The sequence below is a fragment of the Musa acuminata genome, chromosome BXJ1-1 (assembly GCF_036884655.1).
Source record: "Musa acuminata AAA Group cultivar baxijiao chromosome BXJ1-1, Cavendish_Baxijiao_AAA, whole genome shotgun sequence".
Taxonomy (NCBI): Eukaryota; Viridiplantae; Streptophyta; class Magnoliopsida; order Zingiberales; family Musaceae; genus Musa; species Musa acuminata.
In genome coordinates this window covers 4,634,840-4,656,626 of record NC_088327.1, presented here as the reverse complement: position 1 = coordinate 4,656,626, position 21,787 = coordinate 4,634,840, and the positions used below count along the sequence as shown (strand labels likewise).

Here is a 21,787-nt window from a genome sequence, read left to right as displayed (position 1 = left end):
TTTATTTATTTATTTTTTTTAAAGTTAATTTCTATTATATTTTGAGTATATTTATCTCAATTATAGTGTATTCAATGAAGGTGTAATATATATATATATATATTTAAAAATATTATAACCGAAATTGTAAATCTTATATACAAGGGATTAAACTGATTCACCATATAGATCGATCCATAAGGTATTTGGGTAAAATCTATGCTTAGTATGTCAATAAGGATATATATTTTAAAATTTTTTATATGGACTTATTTCTATTCGATTTTGAGTCCATTTGCTTAAGTTATAAAATTTTTGAATGTGTCCTTAATGTTTTCATTAGATGTCTCTAAAATACTGTAAATATGTTGATAACTATCATAGAAGTCTCATATTCAATTGTTTTTCTTCATCAAACAATTAGAATAATTATTTGAATTTAAAAAAAAAATTAAATTAAAATTAAATTATATTTTGAGCATATTTGTCTGATTACAATGTGTTTGATGGAGGTGTAAAAAAATAAAATACACGTTTAAAAATATTATAATTAATAGTATAAGCCTTATACTTGAGGGATTGGATCAATGGTGTTAATGATATATTAAATATTATAAAATGATAAAAGGACTCTTTATTTGGGAAATTGAAAAGGAGCACTTTCCGAAAAACCCAAAAAAAAGAAAAAAAGCTTGAAAAAGGACTTTCAAAAGAGAAGTGCACTCTACATGACCCTTTTCTCCTTTGTTCTATTTCTTCCGAGATGACCTTTAGTTGAGTGAATGCTTATCACACAAGGTCTCAAAGAGAGCACTAGCAATGCAAAGGCAAAAAGAAGAAGATTACTTGAAGGCATTTGCTCCACATTCCTCACTATCATTATTCTCTTGGGGAACCAAATCTCTCCCATCAACAAAAAAATCATGCAATTTTTAGGTACAAAGTGGCCCAACAACTAAATCCTTGTAGGGGCCATATCTTTTCCCTCTTCCCTAATTTTGAGCTCATTTCCACTTCATTGGACTTCTCACAAACCCCTCTTGCAGCAAAGATATTTAATTGGAAGAGACCTTTGGTTAGATTTGATGCTCTAGAAGTTGTGAAAACCCTAAATGAAACAAGTGATGTTCCATGGAATTTTAAAGCTGATGATGTACTCATTATTTTATTTGATTATGTTAATAGGAGCCACATTGGCCTTTTTATAATTGATGTGTGTTTTTATTTCAAGAAAAAGAGTGAACAGCTTTCAATGTGCACGTGGCAAGCAGGTATAGGAAGTGCAAGCTTTGATGAACAGCGTTAACTTGGTGCGGTGACTTGGACAGGTGGCGGAAAACGGGAGGATTCTCGTCCGTATCGAAGCCCAAGGCACCGAACAGCGTTCCCCGCTGCCACGCATCATAAGATCACGAAGTTAGCGGAAAATGGACGGTCCTGATCTGATGAATTAGCAATATCCTGTTTAGAACCGAACGTCAGTAGATGGACTCCCGGCTCTCTTCCTATTTTACGCATATGTCATTTTTTAATTACAGAAACGGTACACCACGGTTTTATCCGATAGATCCTGATCAGACGGTTATTATGGCCCGTGATAGATATGTGGCTGAGTTACATCGTGGAAAGCGAGAGGGCGATAGAGTAATTTGAGTTTTCTCCATTCGGACAAACGGGTCGCTGAGGCCGCTCGCTTCTCAGATAAGACTTCCAATCTATAAATAGAGGAGCCCTCCCAACAAAATATATAGAGAGATGAGAGCTTGACACACAGCCCTCATCCCTCTCCAGTCTTCTTTGGTTTTTCCTCCCCTCCCCCCTCCCTCTCTCTCTCCCTCCGCTTCGCTCTTGTTGTCTTGTCGAGTTAGGGTTTACTTCGGCTTGCGATCGACGAGGAGGGGGAGGAAAAGGAGGATTCGACGATCGAGGATTCCAGAACGACTTCTGTTCCCGGAATGGCGTACCAGGGCAAGAAGCTAATCAACGATCCCAATGGTCTCCTCTGATCTATCCTATTTCCACCTTGGTCTCTTCGATTTGTGTTGATTTCCTTTTGCTTTATGGTAACTATTGTGATCGCTGTAGTTTGATCATACTTTTGGGTGTGTAGTGGCGCCATCGTTGGTTCCTTATTTGGTCTGGATGCCCTTGGCTAAATGGTCGGTGTAGGGGTTTACCCTTCTTGGATCTAAATGCTCGATCATGTTGTATGGATATTTTTCTTTAATGTTTTATGATGCTATTGCTTGATTGTTAGCACTGTTTTACTGTTTGAATCAGTGGAAATGATCATTGTCATTGACTTGCATGCGTATCTTAAGACGAAGTGATCATTGTATGCAGAATTTTTAATCCATCTTAGGTGGTTGGGCAGCATGAGTTTTCCAAATCTTGTGATTCTTGTAGTTTGACCATAGGAGGGAGTTTGTGTGGCTCTAGCTTTGGTTCTTGATTCTATTTGGATGCCTTTAGAATAGATGTTCATCGTTGAAAGAATATTTTTTTCTTTATGCAGATGTTGTTGTTTGGAAAGTTTTGTTATTAATTTTCTTTGTTGCTCCAAGTCTTCTATTGGTTTTTAACCACTGTTTTTATTGTTTAGTTTTGTGATTTCCATGGAAATTATTGTGGCATAATGACTTCAGTGCATATAATGAGTAAAGCTGAGCATTGTATGTTCACATTGATGCAAATCTGGGGCCTGTCGCAGAGCATGCATGTTTTAAAATGCTGATTCTCATTTATTTTTTCATGACTAGACTTGAGTGCATATATTGAGTGAAGCAGATAATCGAATGCTCACTTATATGCAAATCTTGGATTGTCGTGGAGTATGCATGTGTTGAAATGCTGATGCTCATTTGATCTTTCATGACTACATCTGCAATTTTTGTACATATTCTGTGCTTAGGGAGTTGATCTAGATTTGTACATTTTAGGGTTGACAGATGGTAGAGGGCTGCCTGCACCCAAAAGTGATGATTCACTTGTCCCCTTTTATATAGGGACCTTGTGGTGTACAATCGCTACGATCTCTTCTTGAGTTTACATGCTCAATTATTCTGCCTGGAAAGTCCTTTTTTTTTGCTTTGGATTATTACTCTTAGTTGCTTTTTGAATTATGCAACTGCTGTAGTGTAGCTGAGCACTATATGCTGACTTAAATTCAAATCTTGAGTTGTTAGGGAGCATGCATGTGCCAGATGCTGATGATTGTTTCCATTTCTGTCACCTTATTTGTGATTTTGTAGATATTTAGTAAGATGCACTTGTTATCTAGTGTTGAAGGCGTTGGTTTGGTTGTCCAAAGTGTGCAAGCGGTGAGCCATGGAAGTGATAGTTGTGTGCTGATTGGAACACATACCTTCAGCTTAGCTGATTATTATGTGATGCCTTAACTGCAAATTTTGGGTCATAGGGGAACATGCATGTGCCATATGCTGTTGACTGTTTCCATTATCTTGGAACTGCTTTTGTTGTTTTTAGATATTTTGTAGGATACATTTGTTCTTTAGGGCTTAAGGAATTGATATGGTTGTGCAAAGTGCAGATGTGGTAACTGAATTCATTGAAGGACTAGTTGAGACTTATCCTGGCCTACAGTACTTGGATGGCTTTCCACAGGTGATGTTTCTTATGCAAACTTGTCCTGTTGCAATGTTGTCTGTTTACTTAACATTATTGCCTTAATATGCAGATTAAGGTTGTTTTACGTGCTGATGTCTTGAGTGCTCCGTATGATAAGGTTGCCGTCATATCTGGTACATATTCTTATTATTTGAACTCTCTTTTTCCTATGTTTTGCTTAAAATATATATTTTCTGAGAACTCGATGTGTGTCGCTGTTTAATTATATTTTGCCTAAAAGCTGTCAAAAAACGTTGGTTCAAAATTATGAGGCATTTGTAATATGTAAGTCACACAGATTAGGAAGCTTTGTATAGTCAATACTGACGATGAACAAAGATACTTCTTTATTAGGAATTTTAATTAGCATTGTGTTACCTTGAAATGCTAAACTAATGAACACGTGGCCGCTCATTGCCTGGCACTAGGTGTAACCTGCATCAACTGCTAAAAATCTTCCTAATTAAGTGCAATTTTGGGTCAAAGAAATGGAAGTAGTTTCTTTATTTAGGTGTAGCTTAGGATACTTATGGTACTCAATTACTCATAAACTATCGCTCATGTGATTCTGAGGGTTGAGGAAGATCAAATTTTAAAGACGAGTAGCATCTTGAACAGGAAATTCATTTTTTGAGGAACTTACTATTTGATGTATTATTTAATCTTCTATTTCTTTTTCATAATCATGTAGTTAACCATCCTAAGATCTATAAATGAATTATGCAATCTTTGAGTTATTTTCCATAATCATGAAATTTTACCATCCTAACATTTATAAATGTTCAGTCTAACATCACACAGGATTTTTTTAAAATTCACTTTGACCATATTTTTGTACAATTTATTTTGAGGCAAATAACCATGTAATGAAATTGGATGTTCCTGATCCATTCAGGAAGATACATAATGGAGTTATATGTTCTTGTTGTACTTGAGTACTAGAATAGTTGATAAGTCATCCAAAATAATGCTAAAAATTGATGCAAAGAACTTCCCAAATGAGCTTTTAGTTGACACCAAGGAAAAAAAAAACTATTTGGGCAAAATTTTCCTTTTAGACAGGTTTAACATGTAAAATCTAGGACACAAATAGGTTATTGTAAGCCTTTCCTTTTACTCTATTCCAAATCATGGAATAGTTTTTTGTCCAGAATTCTGAGGGAAGATTGCTATATTCTCATTTACTTTTGGTTGTGAGATTCTCAAAAACTTTAAAGTATCTATAAACTAGATGTGATTTTTAAAACAGTTATGATACTTGGGGCATCACAAGGATTCTGAATACCAGTTGGGACTAGCATGTACCAACCGAGTTACCAATATGTATTTAATTTTTAACTTTTTTTGCTGATACTGGATGATGCATGACAGTGTATTGCTTTTAGTATTAGTACCATACAAGTATGACTGGTCACCAAAAACAGTATCGACCAGAGATGGGCATCACTTTATAAGCCATCAGATAACAGAAATAATTTTCTTTTATGAAAATGAGTTTTCCAATAGACACTTTACCAACATTTTGTTTGGTTCATAGCTCTTTATTGATAGAGATTTTTTTGCTTAAACCTTTTCTATTTGAGGTAATATATCTGTAGAGTAGTCCCCTAAAGCCATTAAATAGGAAACACATATATCATGGAAAGTTTTTATCATGGAAAGTTTTATGTATCACAATTGGTAACTGATGTCATGCCATTATGCTTGAGCATTACTGATCCTTTATCTTTTTTGCCCCTTATCTAATTTGAGTAGTATTGGCATCCGGCATGGTTATTTAGCATATAAATTTTAAGCTAAAGGCCTTTTTGATTGCAGGAGGTGGAAGCGGGCATGAACCTGCTCATGCTGGATTTGTTGGTCCAGGAATGTTAACAGCTGCCATCTGTGGCGATGTTTTCACCTCTCCACCTGTTGACTCTATCTTAGCTGTATGATTTCTATTATGACAATAAGTTTCTATTACAGTTTATGAAATTCAAACCAACTCAATATAACTTTATAGGGTATTAGAGCTGTAACAGGTTCCATGGGATGCCTTCTCATAGTTAAGGTACCACAATGTCTGACTTATGAATTATTGCAATTAATCATTTCATATTTTGATTCTTTGCTTTTGCTTACTGTTTGAAGAATGTTAATCAGTTGACGTAATAATGTTCTTTTGACAATTACATTCTCTTGATGTAAACAGAATTATACAGGTGATCGACTCAATTTTGGTTTAGCAGCTGAGCAAGCAAAATCAGAGGGATATAAAGTAGAGGTAAAATGCTACTGATGATATAGCAACCTTGATATAACATTAATATTGGATTTACTGGGATCTATTTGCTTTGATATCTGTAGATGGTTGTAGTTGGAGATGATTGTGCCCTTCCACCACCTCGAGGCATAGCTGGACGAAGAGGATTGGCAGGGACCATTCTTGTTCATAAGGTATTTTCTTTGGTGCCTTTTTTTGTATGATCATCCTTGAAATTACATGGTGTAAGAGTATATTTTTGGGGTACTATTATTTGATTTATCTGTTGCTTTCTGTTTAACAATGCATATATTGAGAGATCTAAAGGACTAGGATTCTTTTTTGAGTTGAGACTGGCTATATGTATTAGGATCATGATACATGGGATCAGCTGGATAAGTTGGATTGGTTAATACAGTTTGCGTTGTGGCAGGACAAAAAAGACAATCAAACAATTGAAAAGAATAGAGAGTTATAAGAAAAACTGAGAAAAATTAAGAACATGTGAAAAAAATCAATTTTGTTAAAAGATATTGTAATTGTCAACAGCAAGGTTTGACATATCAGTCCGAGCTGACGGCATGGCATGTGCCGCTCCATACTAGTGTGCCGACACAGTATGCTTGTGTGCGCTGGTGTTCCAACGAAGAAGAAAAAGAGATTGAAGAGGAAGGTCCGGTGGAGGAACATAGGAGGAAGAAGGAGAAAGAAAGAAGAAGAAGAAAGAAAAGGTGCATCGATACTTGAGAAGCAACGACAGCGTCAAAGAGGCAGTGCAGCGGCTTCGTACGCAAGAAGAGCCCTAATTTGCCTTTAAAAAAAAAAATAATACTGAAATGGATTGGGGCCCACCACCTTTTGATTTTCTTTTATTTTTATTGAGACTGCCTAAAACGGGGTGGTCCACGTATCGGTCCATGCATGGACCGGTTTGTATTGCCCGTACCATACCGTTTCAGGCGGTACAACAATCCTTGTTTAACAGTACATATTATAAGTAAAAATCTTGTACCAGAGCATTAAAAAAATATTCTACCAAAGCATTATATAAAAATTATATATTGAGGGTGTCATATTGTAGGAATGTTTATACAGAAGTTAGTCATCAGTAGAAATGAGTTTTGAGCAAGAATATTTCCTTATAATTGGAGGACTTAAGACATGAAAATGCAAATTCTAATGAGGAAATTTCTTGTAAGTCGAGAATGTACAAATCTTGTCATAGGTAGGCATTCCTTGAGAAGGTGGGGGTTTGAGTGTAGAATTAGATGTGGTCACAATTCAGATTTTCCTTGTAGGATCATTTATTCTATTTGTAAAACTTAAATTTTTTCAATGTTCTCTACTGATTATTCATGCAACACATATTAAAACGTTGTCCAGCAATATCCTACATCTTAAGGATAATAAAAGCGTCATCCAAGGCTTATCTTCCTTTTTTGCATAGACTATGAAAAACCAAGGAATCGGCAGTCACCTATTTTAGGTCACATCCTGTCTATCTAAAACCCTTAGGAACCCATCTGTAAGCCCTTTTTTTGGTGGGAAAACCCTAAAATGGCCTTCTTTCCTCTGACTGTTATGAACTTTTTAAAACTTTTGAATGTTTTCTGAGGCTTACAAGTTTTTTATTTTCTTTTACTATACAATATGTAGGAGAGTTGGTGTTTGTTGTCTGGTGGCAGCAGGTGCTGGGAGGGAAGGAATAAAGGAAATATGGCAATGACGGTGCAAAGTAGGGGTGCAGGAGGGAAGCTGTGAGAGTAAACAAAATAGGTGTCTGATTGCTAATGAAACACAAAGGCATGTGCTTGAGCGCATGCGAGCACACACACAGAGATGATTTTATTGGAGCCAGATAAGAGGCATCATAATAAAACATCAATATTTCCAATGGGTTTTTTGATGGATGAGGTGGAATATATGCTGAAGAAAGGGGCTGGTGCAAGGGCCACAGTCTAGCTCTCTTTCTTTTAATTTCATTGGAAGGTGTTCTGTTACAGGTGGGGCTTGTTAAATCCATGAAACAAACTTTCCTCATTTCATGTTACTGCAGAACGCTATAAAACACTGAGATTACATCTTCCAAATAGGTTTAAGTATTTTCTTGTCACACATACTCCATGTGGGTTGATTTAGGAATTTCTTCTGAATCAAGTTCTGTTATTTTTTTAATTCTTAATTTTCCTATTCTTAGGTTGCTGGGGCAGCAGCTGATGCTGGTCTATCCCTTGCTGATGTTGCTGCAGAAGCAAAACATGCATCTGAAATGGTGGGTACGATGGGGGTTGCCTTGTCAGTTTGTACACTGCCTGGTCAGGTCACATCAGATCGCCTAGGTCCAGGGTTGATGGAGCTTGGTCTTGGAATTGTAAGTGATCCTAATTCCTAAGCATAGTAGCACTCATTGTCAAGAAATTGATCGAGTACCAGAATTTGTATATTGTGAGTTTGTCCTTTCAACCTAAAATATTCTTAAATATTGACCCTCTATAGATGTCACCTGATACACTATCCCAAGTTAAGTAGGAAATCTTACTTTATAGGTGCAGACATTCTCTTTGACAGAATAACATGACTGTTCTTTGGGCTGTGTTTTCAGCATGGAGAACCTGGTGCTGCTGTTGTCGATCTCCAACCTGTTGATGTAGTGGTATCTCATGTTCTCAAGCAGATATTGTCACCGGTAAAATTCACTATCACGATTATCATCTCTCCTTTCATTCTGTTAATCTGTTTCTTGTGGCTGATTATATCTTCACCCTGTCCCTTTTTCAAAGGCTTTTTTATCAGTTTGGAAAAGAAGTTGTGATCTAGTACTTAAATTCAATTACTTTTTTTTATCACCAGGATGGCATTAGTTGAAAGTTTATGAATATTCTTCTGTGATCTTTGAAAATAAATTCCATCAAAAATTAAATGAATTTCTTTTATCTACTGCAAATCTAATTATGATAGTGTCTTTTTCTGTATCATAGAAGTTGGAAACTTTAGTTCACCTTTATACCATAGTACTGTGAGATTTGAACTGTTGAAAATTAGAGTTCACTAGGGTCTTTGTGATGTCAGATACAGAAGAATAAGATATAAGAAATATATTTTGTTGTATTAATTTTGAACTAACAATTCTGTCTCCTAGTTTCATGTTTGGTGTATTCCTGTATCCTGTGATCTTATTGTGTTTGACCACTATTGGAGTTTGTTAGTTGAAGGCTTGAAGCTACAAAATAAATGGAATTTTCCTCATGATTTTGACTGTGACACATTTCAATACTGAATCTTAGTATGCCCTGGCTGTCAACGTAATTTCCTTGGACTTGAAGCCTGGCTGCATCATCAATGCCTATTTTTATGATTGACATTATAGGAACAAGCAATTTAGGAATGACTATCTTGTGGGGCTGTAGAGGTTATTTCAAATTTTCAATCATATAAAAAAGAGGAATTTATTGAGTATTGAGGTATAAAATAATTCAGTATCAAATACCATATGCAAGTTGGCTGATTTCTTCTTATTAAGTTATAAGTCTTCATATAGTTTTGAATACTGTGCCATAATAACCTCTCCAACTGAACCAGATTGGTATACCAATTTACCAACTTTACTGATGTATCAACATTTTCCAAAATGTCTTTTCTATTGGTGTATCAAAGTGTACTGTTCCATTAGAGTTTGTGTATTGGCACCATAGAAGTTCTTGTGTGGGTATCATAACACTATCACCAATATTTGAAAATTGTTTTTCTTTACATGAATAGTTCAGTTATAGGTCTTCGCATAGTTTTGAATACTGTGCATAATGACCTTTCCAACTAAACCAGATTGGTGTACCAATATAACAACTTTACTGATATATCAACATTGTCCAAAGTGTTTCTTATTGGTGTATCAAAGTGTACCTTACTGTCACAGTCTGTGTAGTGCCACCATAAAAGTTCTTGTATGTTGGTTGTGACATGAATAGTCCTTCATATCTGGTCTATTATTATAATTTTGAAGTGTTATGCTTGTTTGTAATTCATATACATACGAACTGTGGTGAAAAATGTCATGTTCGTGTTTCTTGATATTAAAAACTCATACCCTTTAGAGATTTGTAACTATTTTAATTACTTGCAGGAAACAAAATATGTTCCAATAACCAGGGGTAGCAGAGTGGTTCTTATGATTAACGGGTAAAAGTTCTAGTATTCTCGTTTTTGCAGATCTTGTCAGAGTATAATTATGTATGCAGCTGTGAAGGTTCAGTAGTCTGACATGCATATTTGACCAATATGAAGTTTTGCATAATTTAAGCAGTTCTAATACCAAATCTGATGTAAGACAAATACACAGAGATTTGAGAAAGTAAAATTTTTCTAGGATTCAATATTTGTATTATGGAAAAATAGAAGATTTTATATAAGATAAAACAAAAATAAAAACTAGTAGACTTTACTCACTGGATCTGATACTAACTTCCAGAATGAAGGTCTCATTTACATCTGCATGGAGAATAGAAGAATTCAGATAAGATGAAAGTAAACAAAATAAAAACCAGTAGATGCACTCTCTAGCTCAAGCATTAATTCCCAAAATGAAGGTCTCACGCACATCCGCATGTGCCATGTGGAATCACACGTATTGTTGGAAAAAAAAAAAAATCATTCACTCATTCATCAATTGATTGTTATTTCAGTCGTTTTACCTCATTTTATTGACATCCAAGGACAAGGAAAAAGGAGAACTTACAAAAAAAAGAAATAATATAATAAAGAAAATTACATTTTATAAATTAAAATAAACTAATCATTTCATCTTTCCTTCTTCGGGGAAGATATATTTCTAAATTTATTTTGACAAATGATTCTTTTTTAATAATAAATCTGATTGATAAATTCTACCTTTGTGGATTGATGAAACTTTCTCGTGGAGACCTGATTGTTCTTTTATTCTATATTTTTATCGGTTATCTTTTTTTTCCTTTTGTGTAATCCAGGAAAATAAAGTAGAATTTTGGAAATGTCTTCTAACTAATGACATTTGCAAAGGAAATCCTAAACTGATCAATTTTATTCAAACATAAACTATATTAAAATAATTTTGCATCATTTGCATCCACTGCTTGAGAACTCGTCCCAATTTTAGATTAGTGAAATTTAGATTGGCTTTAATAATAGAATGTCTTGATTAAAATAGAACTTTAATACCAAATCTGATTTAACAAATAGCTTTGAGACCAAATCTGATACAGGACAAATGCATGGGAGCAAATAAACATATTTCTTTTAAAGTTTCCATAGTTGTATATTGGAGAACAAAAGATGTTAGATAAGATATAAGCCAAAATAAAAAGACTACCAGACTCATTTTGGTTCAGGATTAAGTCTCACGCCTATACATATCTCAAAAATCACACCTTCACATGTCTTTCTCGCATGTGAATTATTAAATCGTATCATCTAAAAGTAATATCACCTCACACCACTCATATATAGTGTAGAAAAGTATTATTGTTCATTCATTCGTTCATATTTTGATTGCTCTCACATTACAATTGTTTTCCCCTTCTATGGACCTTGAAGTACAAGAAGAAAAAGAAAAACCTACAAGAAATAATGGAGAATGCAATAAAGGAAATTGCATCCATAATGCAAAAATATTGTCACTCACTTTATTTTTCCTTACATGAGGAAGTTGTATTCCCAATTTGTTTTGGAAAATAATCTTTCTTTTTGATAATATATGTGACTAATAAGCTTCTATTATTGTAGAATGATTAAACTTTCTTGTAGAGACGGAACCTCGATCAAGATTAGTTTTTTATTTCTCCATCTTTTTTCCTAATTGGGTTTCTTTTTCTTCTGGAGAAATTTCGGAAACTAAGAAACATATGAGATGTTGCCATATGTCAAGTTTTGATGTTTGCAAAAGAGTCATAAACTAATAAAATTTATTCAAACAAAAAATTAAGGTTCGTTGTATCATGGCATACCGCTCGATATGGGTAGTATGTATTGATCTAACAAGGGACCGGTACAGGCAGTATATTGGTATCCCCCTATGTGTCATGTGTCGGTATGCTCGGTACAGCTTGATACAAACCATGCTGACAGCTGATCAGTACATTGGTACGGACCGATAAGGTGAATGATGCAAAAAATATTAAAATACTTCTACATCACAATACAATTACAATGTACATCCATAAAGAGTAGGATAGAGGAATTTGTGAAAATTGTGATTTGGAAAATCTTCCAAGAGCATTGCTTAGGAACTGCAAACCATGAGTAAGGGTAGGAAGAGGCAAATGCCATTATAGGAACTTTATGTCTAGTTAAGATAATGAAAGATTTGGATCCCTATACACATGTAATGAAGGATTTGTCTCATTATACACAAAAGTAAAAAGTTTGGGAAGGGTTGGCAGAGGCAAGTGCTAATTGGGTTTTCACCTAGTGGATTTTTGCCGTATATTTCTTAAAGTGGTTTGGTTTCGTAATTTTCTAGGTGGAACTGTTTCCTTTATTTTAAAAGAGAAAAAAAAAGGGGGGCTATCCTGTGATGGTAATTCATGAAAATAGCAAGCAAAGTATGTTTGAGAAACTATTAAAAATTACTATTGCATATGAAGAGCTAGTTACTAATAAGCAAGGTATGCAATACGGTATCGTACCGGTGTTTCGAGATTGGCTTGGTACGATATCGGTGTACCGAGTGGTACACTAGGGCGTACCAAGCAGTACACCCTGGTGTACCGAACAATTTTATATATTTTCTTTTATACTGTAGCACTGTAGCACTGCTACAGTATATTACTGTACCAATATGGTATCACTGTAGCGGTACCGGGCGGTCCACGTACCGGAATGCCGTCGGACCGGTATGTACCGCCCATACCGGGTGGTACCATTCGGTACTGCATACCATACTAATAAGGCAGTGGTATTTTATTATCAGATTGCATCCATCCTTATTCCACTATTGTTAATTCATGACTTTTCTGTTATATAAATAAGCATTAAGATCACCGAACTTTGAGAACAAAATTATCTTTAAATATTTTCAACTAAAAGATAAACCATCTAGCTGCACTGTTTAACTAATTTTTCATATTTTTTTTACAATTGTCGAAAAAACTCTTTTTCTGTTTGTCAGATGAGGTTCTGAACCCCAACCTAAGGTAGGTGACTTAGGTGCATCATCACCAATTAGTGTTTTAGTTATGTAGTAAAAAAGTTTAGCGCCGGTAAACTAATACAGATCCTTCTAATTTTGGAATTTTGCGGAAAATTTGTAATAATTTATTTTTTCTAGTTTGGTATAAAAATTAACCCCTTTATACTCATGCTGGAACGATACAAAAAAATTAATTTGTAACTTTCTGTAGTAGTCTTGAATATGTTAGTCATGTTTTGTGACAACGATTAAAGAAAGTACATTTGAATTTGTTATTTTAGTCATTATTGTTGTACAGTGTTAGGAAAATGATAGATACAGTGCTAAGGTTAAACCAATCTGTATAATCACAGACTTGGTGCCATCCCCATGATGGAGCTGATGATTGCAGCCGGAAAGGCAGTTCCACAACTACAAGTAGAACATGGACTTGCTGTTGATCGTGTTTATACTGGATCCTTTATGACTTCACTTGATATGGCAGGTTAGCTTATTTAAGTGGTTACCATGTTCACCTTGTTTTAGTACTAATTAATAAGATTGCTTCCTACAGGATTTTCCATTTCCATAATGAAGGCAGATCCAGCAATACTGCAACGTCTAGATGCTCCAACTTCAGCTCCTTCCTGGCCTGTTGGTGTTGAAGGTAGTAAGTGTTTGTATTACAGGATCATTCCCATCACTTTGCTCACATCCTAGGAATAAGCAAATTGATTTAGTTTTTTATCAAATCTGTTAGCTAAATGGTTCCCATAATTTTAGCAAACTTTCATTTAGAATATGCTATGTGCATGTCCCTCAAGTGTGTGCCATGACCAAGACTAATTGCATCCTGGGGTTCCAATTTTATTGCAAATGAGGAGGCTATATAATTATGTAGACTAATTTTGCAACCTGATGGTTATTATATAAGACTAAAGACTGATGAGCAGATTGTGTAATGACTTAAACTCAGTACACATTTGTTAGGTTTTTATTATGACGTTTCCAGGAAAATCTTCTAATCATTGACTAGCCAACCATAAAAATACATTTGAGCACATACTTTTTCCGGTACATGGTGATTGGGTGACTAAGTAGTGAATATACACTAGGTGAGTCCATGCCTTTGATGCTATAAACTTTATACATATAAGGTCAAAGAGGCATACAATTTCAAGTTTCCTGTTCTTGAAATGTTTTATAAAATCGAGTAAACTCTTATTGTTAACACAAATGGAGGAACTGAAAGAATTGCACCTACCATGTCACATGGGTGCATAAATAACCTTGTAGTCATTCCTTTTTTTTTTTACAGCAGGAAACATTTTCTTCACTTTATTTCTGCATATTTCATAGTGATCTAACAAAGTAACGAATGCTGGTTGTAATCCAAGAAAATTTCTTGGTTAACATATTTTTCCTTGTTTGTTTTTTTTGTGTTTGTTTGTTTTTGTTGGTGTGAGGTTGTTTTTAACGGTACCTTGCTCTGGTGCCACTAAAATAAGGGCTTGCTAATTACTTCTTGCATATTTTATTTCCAAACTTTTGCACTAAGTAGGTGTTTTAAACCTGTAGGAGATCGCCCACCTACTAAAATCCCTATTCCAGTGCCAGCATCTTGTTCAAGAAAGACTAATGAGGTAGAACTCTATTCTAGTTTATCTTTTCACATCGCTGTAAAAGATGTGCTGTAAAAAATGTTATTATATGTTTCATTTCTGTTTCCAGTGATGTTTTAGTCAATTTTGAAATGTACTAATTTTTTCTACTCTCCAATTTGCTGCTAATTTAATCAATAGTTGAATCCCAGTGACATTAAATGCAGCTAAGAATTTAATGGTAGATCCTGGGGGTCTATATTGATCTTGGAGGAGGGAAGTGAGCAATTTTGGAGGAGGGAAATGGAGTATTAACATCAGCCAGTGCTACTAGAATATGTATTATATGCTGGACCAAGTACTTTCTTTGCTGGATGTTTATTGCTTGAGGTCGGCCCTCAGTGGCTGTGCCATTGAGCAAACCACAGAATTGCACCATTCAGGAGACCAACCATCACCTCTTGTTCAGCAGTACTAAAATCATTGTAGTGGACCAAATATAACACATAGGAAACCTTCTTTTTCACTTGATATAGTCACACAACATAAGTGATCCAAAGAAATATGTATTCTTAAATAGGTTGAAGAAATTGGAAAATCAGCTATTTGCATCTGGTCATACTTGTTATAGAAGTAGGAAATAATGCATAGAAGAGGCTTTTTCAATGTTCCTGCTGATATTTATTCCTTGATCAACTACACTTTTTTCTAGCGGACATTTAATGAACCACAAGAATTAAATGAGCAAGGCTGCATGATGGAGGTTGCTATTGAGGCAGCTGCAAATGAGATTATTAATCTAAGGGAAAAATTAAACGAGTGGGACAGTAAAGTCGGTGATGGTGACTGTGGAAGCACTGTGAGTTCACTTACACCATATTCCTTATTTTCATATTAATGAAAATGCAATTCATTGTTTTAAGATTTCTACTTGCTGGCTCTGTTCAGATGCATAGAGGTGCAACAGCTGTTCTTGAAGACATGAAGAGATGGTATGGGCACTTTTTACTTTTTAGTTAGTTATTCATTTCATGCTAGTTGTCGACCTTTCTATACGACATCTATGAATCTTTTAGGGAGATCTGGCAAGCACCAAAGGCTGATCACATTAACTGCAAATGACTATGTGGTGTCACTTGCTGTATATACTAACTGCAAATGACCATGTGGTGTCACTTGCTGTATATACTCTTGTTTGTCAACATTTTGCTCGAATTACTTATGATTATTGATCAACTTATGCTACATCATAAATTATAGGTCAATCTCAGGGTTCTATGTATCATTTTTGGAGGAATAAATCAAGTCCAAGATCTTTACACTTGATCTGCTGGGTAATCATTTAATTGATTAAACCAATTAGTAAAAAAAAAACAAGTTTATTATACACTGTAACTGATCTGCTAAATGTTTGGCTTTTAAATATCGTGGCTTACCAATTATTAAGCCCCTATACTTAGCTTCTGGATGTCCAAGCCACAGTAGTGACCTGGTCATGTCAAGTAAAAACCTCTTTGCTGTAAGTTCAAAACTGGGTACATTGGTCCTACCAAATCCCACATTGGCAGGAATCTCATACAACAGGCTGTCCTTTTACTTGACATTGGGTCCAGCGGTTTAGCCTTTTGTCTAAGGCATGGACTCCCGACTTTTCGAACTGTTTGAGTTTTGTAGGCACACTGTGAATAAGCAGGTAAGGTAATGTTTGGTTAATTGTTATCGGAAACTTACATTTGCATGTTGTGTTAACCTGAGCTGCAAAAGTTTTTGGAATTATTTGTGATGATTGATTCTCGATGGGCAACTTCATAGTTCATATGATGCAAATGTCCTAGAAGAGTGACTTGTTCCAGTCGTCCTTTCTGGATTCCCTCATTTGCTTCCTAATTATAGTTTTTCTGCTTCACAGTTATCCTCTAAATGATGCTGCAGAAACAGTAAATGAGATCGGAGCCTCATTGAGAAGGGTTATGGGTGGAACTAGTGGGATCTTGTACTGTATCATCACTCTGATTATTCTTTCTATAGCCTTATTGATGTTTTGTTTTACATCTCCTGTTTTTTGTTCCATCTGCTAGTGTGTGCATCAGTTTTTGAAAAATGTATTTGCTGTATGCTAAACAGGTATGATATATTCTGCAAGGCTGCATATGCAAGCTTGAAAGGCAACCAAGTTATCACACCAAGCCAATGTAAGAAATTTTATCTTGTCGTTTATTGTGGATCACAGAACATTTTTCTCAGATAATAATGGTCATGCGAAATACATTGATCCAGGGGCAACTGCTCTAGAAGCTTCTGTTGCAGCTGTCAGTAAATATGGTGGTGCACTTGCTGGGTATCGGACTATGTTGGATGCGCTTATTCCAGCATCTAAAGTTCTAAGAGAGGCAAGCAAAGGCATACTTTTGAGATCTATGTTCCTGTACGTATATACATTAGTTCATCTTAATTATTTGCACTGAGCAGATTTTGGATACTGGCGATGATGCTTTAAAAGCTTTTCTACTGTCCTCTGAAGCAGCACTAACTGGGGCAGAATCTACCAAAAATATGCATGCTCAGGTGATACCTTTTCCATCATACCATTCAAGAGCTTATATGGTCTGTAAACCAGCAGTTGTGAATGTTATAAACTATAAGGCATCTACAATTTAGGTGTAATGACCAACTAATGTTGTATGTGCAGGCATTTTTTTGATGCTTCATGTAAAAAAAATATTATGATCTGACCTTTCATGCATTTCAGTTTTGATTCAAAAGCTAAAAGCTAGTACTTCTCTGACACTGAACATATGCTTGCATTAGTGTTGAAAGCAACTTAATAAAGCAGTTCACTGTAGTTGAAACTTTACCTGCCTTGATTTAGCTTCCACACTTAGGCCATGAGCTTCTTGTAACGTGTGTATGCTTCTTTATGTATTCATATGTGTGCTGCTGACCTACATGACGAGATGTCCAAACATGCAGGCTGGCCGATCTACTTACATTGCTGCTGACCTACTGTCTTCGGTTCCTGACCCTGGAGCAATGGCTGCAGCAGCATGGTATCGAGCTGCTGCTCTTGCTGTCGAGAATAAGCTACGACCTTCCGAGACCGAACAACTATAAAGTTGAACATATGAATGATAATATCATACCTAACAGCGGGAATTATTCACATTTTGTTCCCTTAGCTCATTTGTTTTCCGCTTGTGCATGCATGAGCTGAGAAAGCTGAGTCCTGTCTTATTCATCCCTTGGTCACAACAATGCACTAAGTCCTGTCTTATTCATCTCTTGGTCACAACAATGCACTGTAAAAATCCTAACAATAAAGATTTGATGCTTAAGGGAATTTTTTAGGGCCTTTATTTTTCTTCTTTTTTTTTTCTGCATTAACAGTTGCCTTTTCATTCTAAATTGCTGTGTTCTTTTATTTGTTATTTCTTCTTTTCGTGTTAAAGTTCTTGTTGATTTACACGTTTAGCTTGCGGATCAGCAAAAATATTGTATTCGGAGTTGGTTTAAATAATTGCAAGGTAGATCAAACAGTAGGCGCTGATCCATTTGGACCATAGGTATTGTGTGGTTTTCTGTTTCTTTGAACAGGTTCTGTGAAGAGAAAAATGAGTTGCAGCTTTCATCTGTCTACAGTGGTGATCTCATAGGAGAATAATCTAATATTAACCTTTGTGATTGTCATCTTTTATCCAAAGGAAATTATGAATTAGTTGATTAACGTTATTAAGAACAGAATGTAAAAGGACGCATCAATCAACGAATCCATTAAGGTTATCCATTTAGCTTGAGACGACAAAATCCCTTGCCAAGTGCCAAGATTATTTTAAATGTTCTCGAGGATAGAATCATGCTTGGCAGCCAACATTCATCTACTATAATTAATGGATCCAAATATCTGAAAGCGAATTGATCTTCTTTGATTGGAAAAAAAAAAGATAAATGTGTACACACTTCTACATTGGCATAATTATAAGTTATTCGCATTTAGTTTTTGGATCTCTATATTCCTATAGTTACAAAAGTGAAACATCTATGTTTATTTATTCAATTTTATCGATAAAAATATGAAAATAAAGAGTAAAAAAATAATTTTAATGTTTGATGACGGACAACATTGATAGTGGTGGACGGATACACTACTGATATCAACGTCAACATCGACGCAATTGTCTGGTTGCCTCCGACGATGATAAGGTTTGCTCTCACTACGACACCACTCGCCTCTACAAGGAGCGCACCATTGATCTCATCATCGTCCAGCCCGTGCTGCTCTGCATCGACGTTGAAGCAATTGCCGAGCGACAATTGTGTAAACATCGATGCAGATGGTGGTGGTCGCCTCGCCGTTGACCTTTTGGGTAGATCCTAACCTCGACCTCTCCCTCTTTGCATCTACGTCTGCGTCGATGCAGATACAGAGCGGTACTGCTCGACACCAATGTCGACGTAGATGTAGAGCAGTAAAAGGGTCACTCGGTGAGAGATAGTATCAGAATTTATATGACAACGAGGGGATCGATAAGAGCTCTAGCGACCCCAGCTTCGAGTCGAGACTGGGATCTATCTAACAGGTCAGTAATGCCACCCACCTCTATAAGGAAGCACACTATCGACCTTATCGCCACTCGCCCTGCATCGTTTTGTATTTGCAACGAATGAACCACTCGACATCTTCATCAGTATTGATGTAAATGCAAAGGGAGAGCGGTTGAGGCTAGGATTTACCTAATGGGTCAGTAGTGAGGTGGTTACCATTATTTGTGTCGACGCCGATGCAATTGTCGCTTGACAACTGCATCAATGTTAATGCAATGTAGAGCAACGTGGGGCAAGTGTCGATGAGGTCGACGATGCGCTCCTCGTAGAGGCGGGTGGTATTACGGTGAGAGTGGATTTTATCATCGTCGGAGGTGACCAGACATTTGCATCGACGTTGATGCCAGCGGCGCCGTCGTCTACCACCACCGTCGTCGTCCGCTATCAAACATTAAAAATATCTTTTTTATCTTTTATTTTTATATTTTCATCGATAAAACTAACGTCGTTAAGATAAATAATCTTAAATGAACTTTTTAAAATGTAAGAATTAGGATGCTAAAGACAACTAAATGCAGGGAACAATATGTAATTAACCCCTTCTACATGTTGCTATGAGGTTAAAAAAAATTCAGAAATATCCAAACGAGTCCTTTAATTTGTTTGACTTCATCTCTCTTAAATATCTTACTAGTAATGTTATAAGATTGATAATTAATTCAAAAGTAAAATAAAATATCATCAACATACGTTAAGCAAAGTATCTTGATATATATATTTTTCCCGTGCAACGGATGAGTCACCTTTGTATGACACCTCTCCCACTTTTTTGTTTTTTTAACACCACTCCCACTATTAAAAGAACCTAAATGGATATCTATAAACAAGACATACAAAACCATGAGATGAAATAAACTATTCAATCCGGTTAACAAATCTAGGGAAAATATCAAAAGCCTAATTTAGAAGGATACATACCGAGATAACTAATCTTGAAAGCATAGATATGCAACTATTTAAAGACCTCGCAATGAGTCGGCAAAGTATTCATTCACAAAGTTAGGATCTCATTCGCAACAATCAAAATTTACGGTAATTTGACACGTTCCAAAAATAAGAAGCAACTCAATAGCCTTTTTCATATATCGTATAGTGAAGGATCGGCCGACACGCGATGTCGGAACGAAAGCCGGTTTGTAATTATATCGTATCGTGGAGTGTCGGCTACTTTGCCGGCTTCGCTTTTCTCCGTTCTCCGTCCTCCCCTCCTCCGCCTGCCCGATTCAAACCCTAGGAAATCCCCGCCATGGGAGGAGGCCGCCGGTGGCCGCTCAAGCTCCTAGTGAAGGGGACATCCTCCCCTGTACGCCTCGCTGTAGGGATCGCCGTCGCGGGCCTCGCCTGGAACGCGAGCCCTCGTCCCGCTGTGGCCGCCGACTCCTCTTTCTCCTCTTCCCGTGAGAAGATTAGCTCTGCCCTAGACGGTGTCATCCGGTCCTCTCGTGCGATCTACACGGTGTGTGCAGCCTCCGTATCCTTTTTGTCGTTCTGGCTACGGGTTCTGATCATTCTTCTTCTCCTCTACAGATCGCCTTCGTCGTGGTGGATTACAAGTATTCTTTGCGTAGTTTGCCTCCCGGTTCGAGCGATTACCGGATGAAGGTGTCGGAGGTCGCCCTCTTGTTCCCTTCTCTTGTCCCCCGTTGGTGTCTGCTACAAATTTTGATGCTAGTTTTAGCTGCTGACTTAGATCGAATTATCATATGATATAGACATTAAACATGATGGCTGTGTCAGTTTAGTTGAAACTGATGTATATCTATTCTATTAGATAAAATCCATCTTCTTTCTGTTTCAAGGAAGGGATATCATGTCTCAAGGCTTTGACATTCAGAAGCACTTAGACGTTGGGTTGCGCCAAACTGACCATACAAAGACAAGTTCTTTTGGAAGTATGAAGTCTGGTGTGCTATAAGTATGAAAAGGAACGACAGATCTGTGGTTTTATTTTCTTTTACCTTGTCCATTACTGGTTCAAAGTGACATTTTGGCCACTTATGGGATATCTAGACCCAGCCTTACCCAAGTAACCTTTCCTCTGTTGGGTAAGGTAACCTGAAATGAAGGCTAAATCTGAAACAAAGTCCCAGATTCTTAAATCCAATCTTCTTCTTCCTCCTTAATCGCCATTGGCTTGGAGCTTTGAAACGTTGGTATCTCAATACCGATTACATACCAACCGGTATTTACTGGTATGACTAGGGTCCGATACCAGACCTGGTAAATAACCTAGACTGGTACTAAATTGGTCTCAAAACAGGTATTCAGATCCATGTTGGAGACCAAACATTTGTATCAGTCTGCTCTTTGCCATTCTTTAATTCTGTCCGAGGCACAAACATTTGTTTGAAATCCATTTGTTTATCTTACATACACATGAATACATCCTTTGGACTCAGTGTCAATTCATGCTACTACAAAAATCGAAATACAATGGTTGTGATGGCTACAAATGATAAATTAGTGAGAGATTTTTTTCTTTTATTTGAAATCCTACGGTATATCTTCAATGCACATGAATACATCCTTTGGACTCTGTTAGGCGATGTTATAGCAACATTTCCTTACAATTAGCATGATGCTCTAACCAATTAAGCT

The 21,787-nt window shown here is 36.3% G+C and overlaps 2 protein-coding genes across 4 annotated transcripts in view; both read left to right on the top strand.

The window, feature by feature from the left end:
- The first annotated feature begins 1,723 nt into the window (after nt 1-1,723).
- On the top strand, nt 1,724-17,943 carry LOC103987583 (putative 3,4-dihydroxy-2-butanone kinase). The gene is made up of 20 exons (XM_009405926.3): nt 1,724-1,974; nt 3,530-3,603; nt 3,677-3,740; nt 5,425-5,537; nt 5,612-5,659; nt 5,801-5,872; nt 5,956-6,045; nt 8,049-8,222; nt 8,454-8,537; nt 9,972-10,027; nt 13,364-13,494; nt 13,564-13,656; nt 14,568-14,632; nt 15,303-15,449; nt 15,539-15,582; nt 16,500-16,583; nt 16,715-16,782; nt 16,868-16,980; nt 17,060-17,155; nt 17,561-17,943. The coding sequence occupies exons 1-20, from the start codon at nt 1,935-1,937 to the stop codon at nt 17,699-17,701; spliced, it is 1,797 nt and encodes a 598-aa protein (XP_009404201.2). The 5' UTR covers nt 1,724-1,934; the 3' UTR covers nt 17,702-17,943.
- Nucleotides 17,944-20,316: 2,373 nt separating this feature from the next.
- LOC135618010 (uncharacterized) overlaps nt 20,317-21,787 on the top strand; it is a 62,111-nt gene continuing 60,640 nt past the window's right edge. Inside the window, exons 1-2 of one of the 3 annotated variants that reach the window (XR_010488932.1) lie at nt 20,317-20,645; nt 20,717-20,800. Coding sequence is in view for 2 of the 3 variants with exons in the window: in XM_065118984.1 (XP_064975056.1) it covers nt 20,436-20,645; nt 20,717-20,800 (294 nt within the window). In the remaining variant the exon portion in view is untranslated. The remainder of the gene's footprint in view (nt 20,646-20,716; nt 20,801-21,787) is intronic. The other 2 variants (XM_065118984.1, XM_065118934.1) reach the window with 2 other exon arrangements.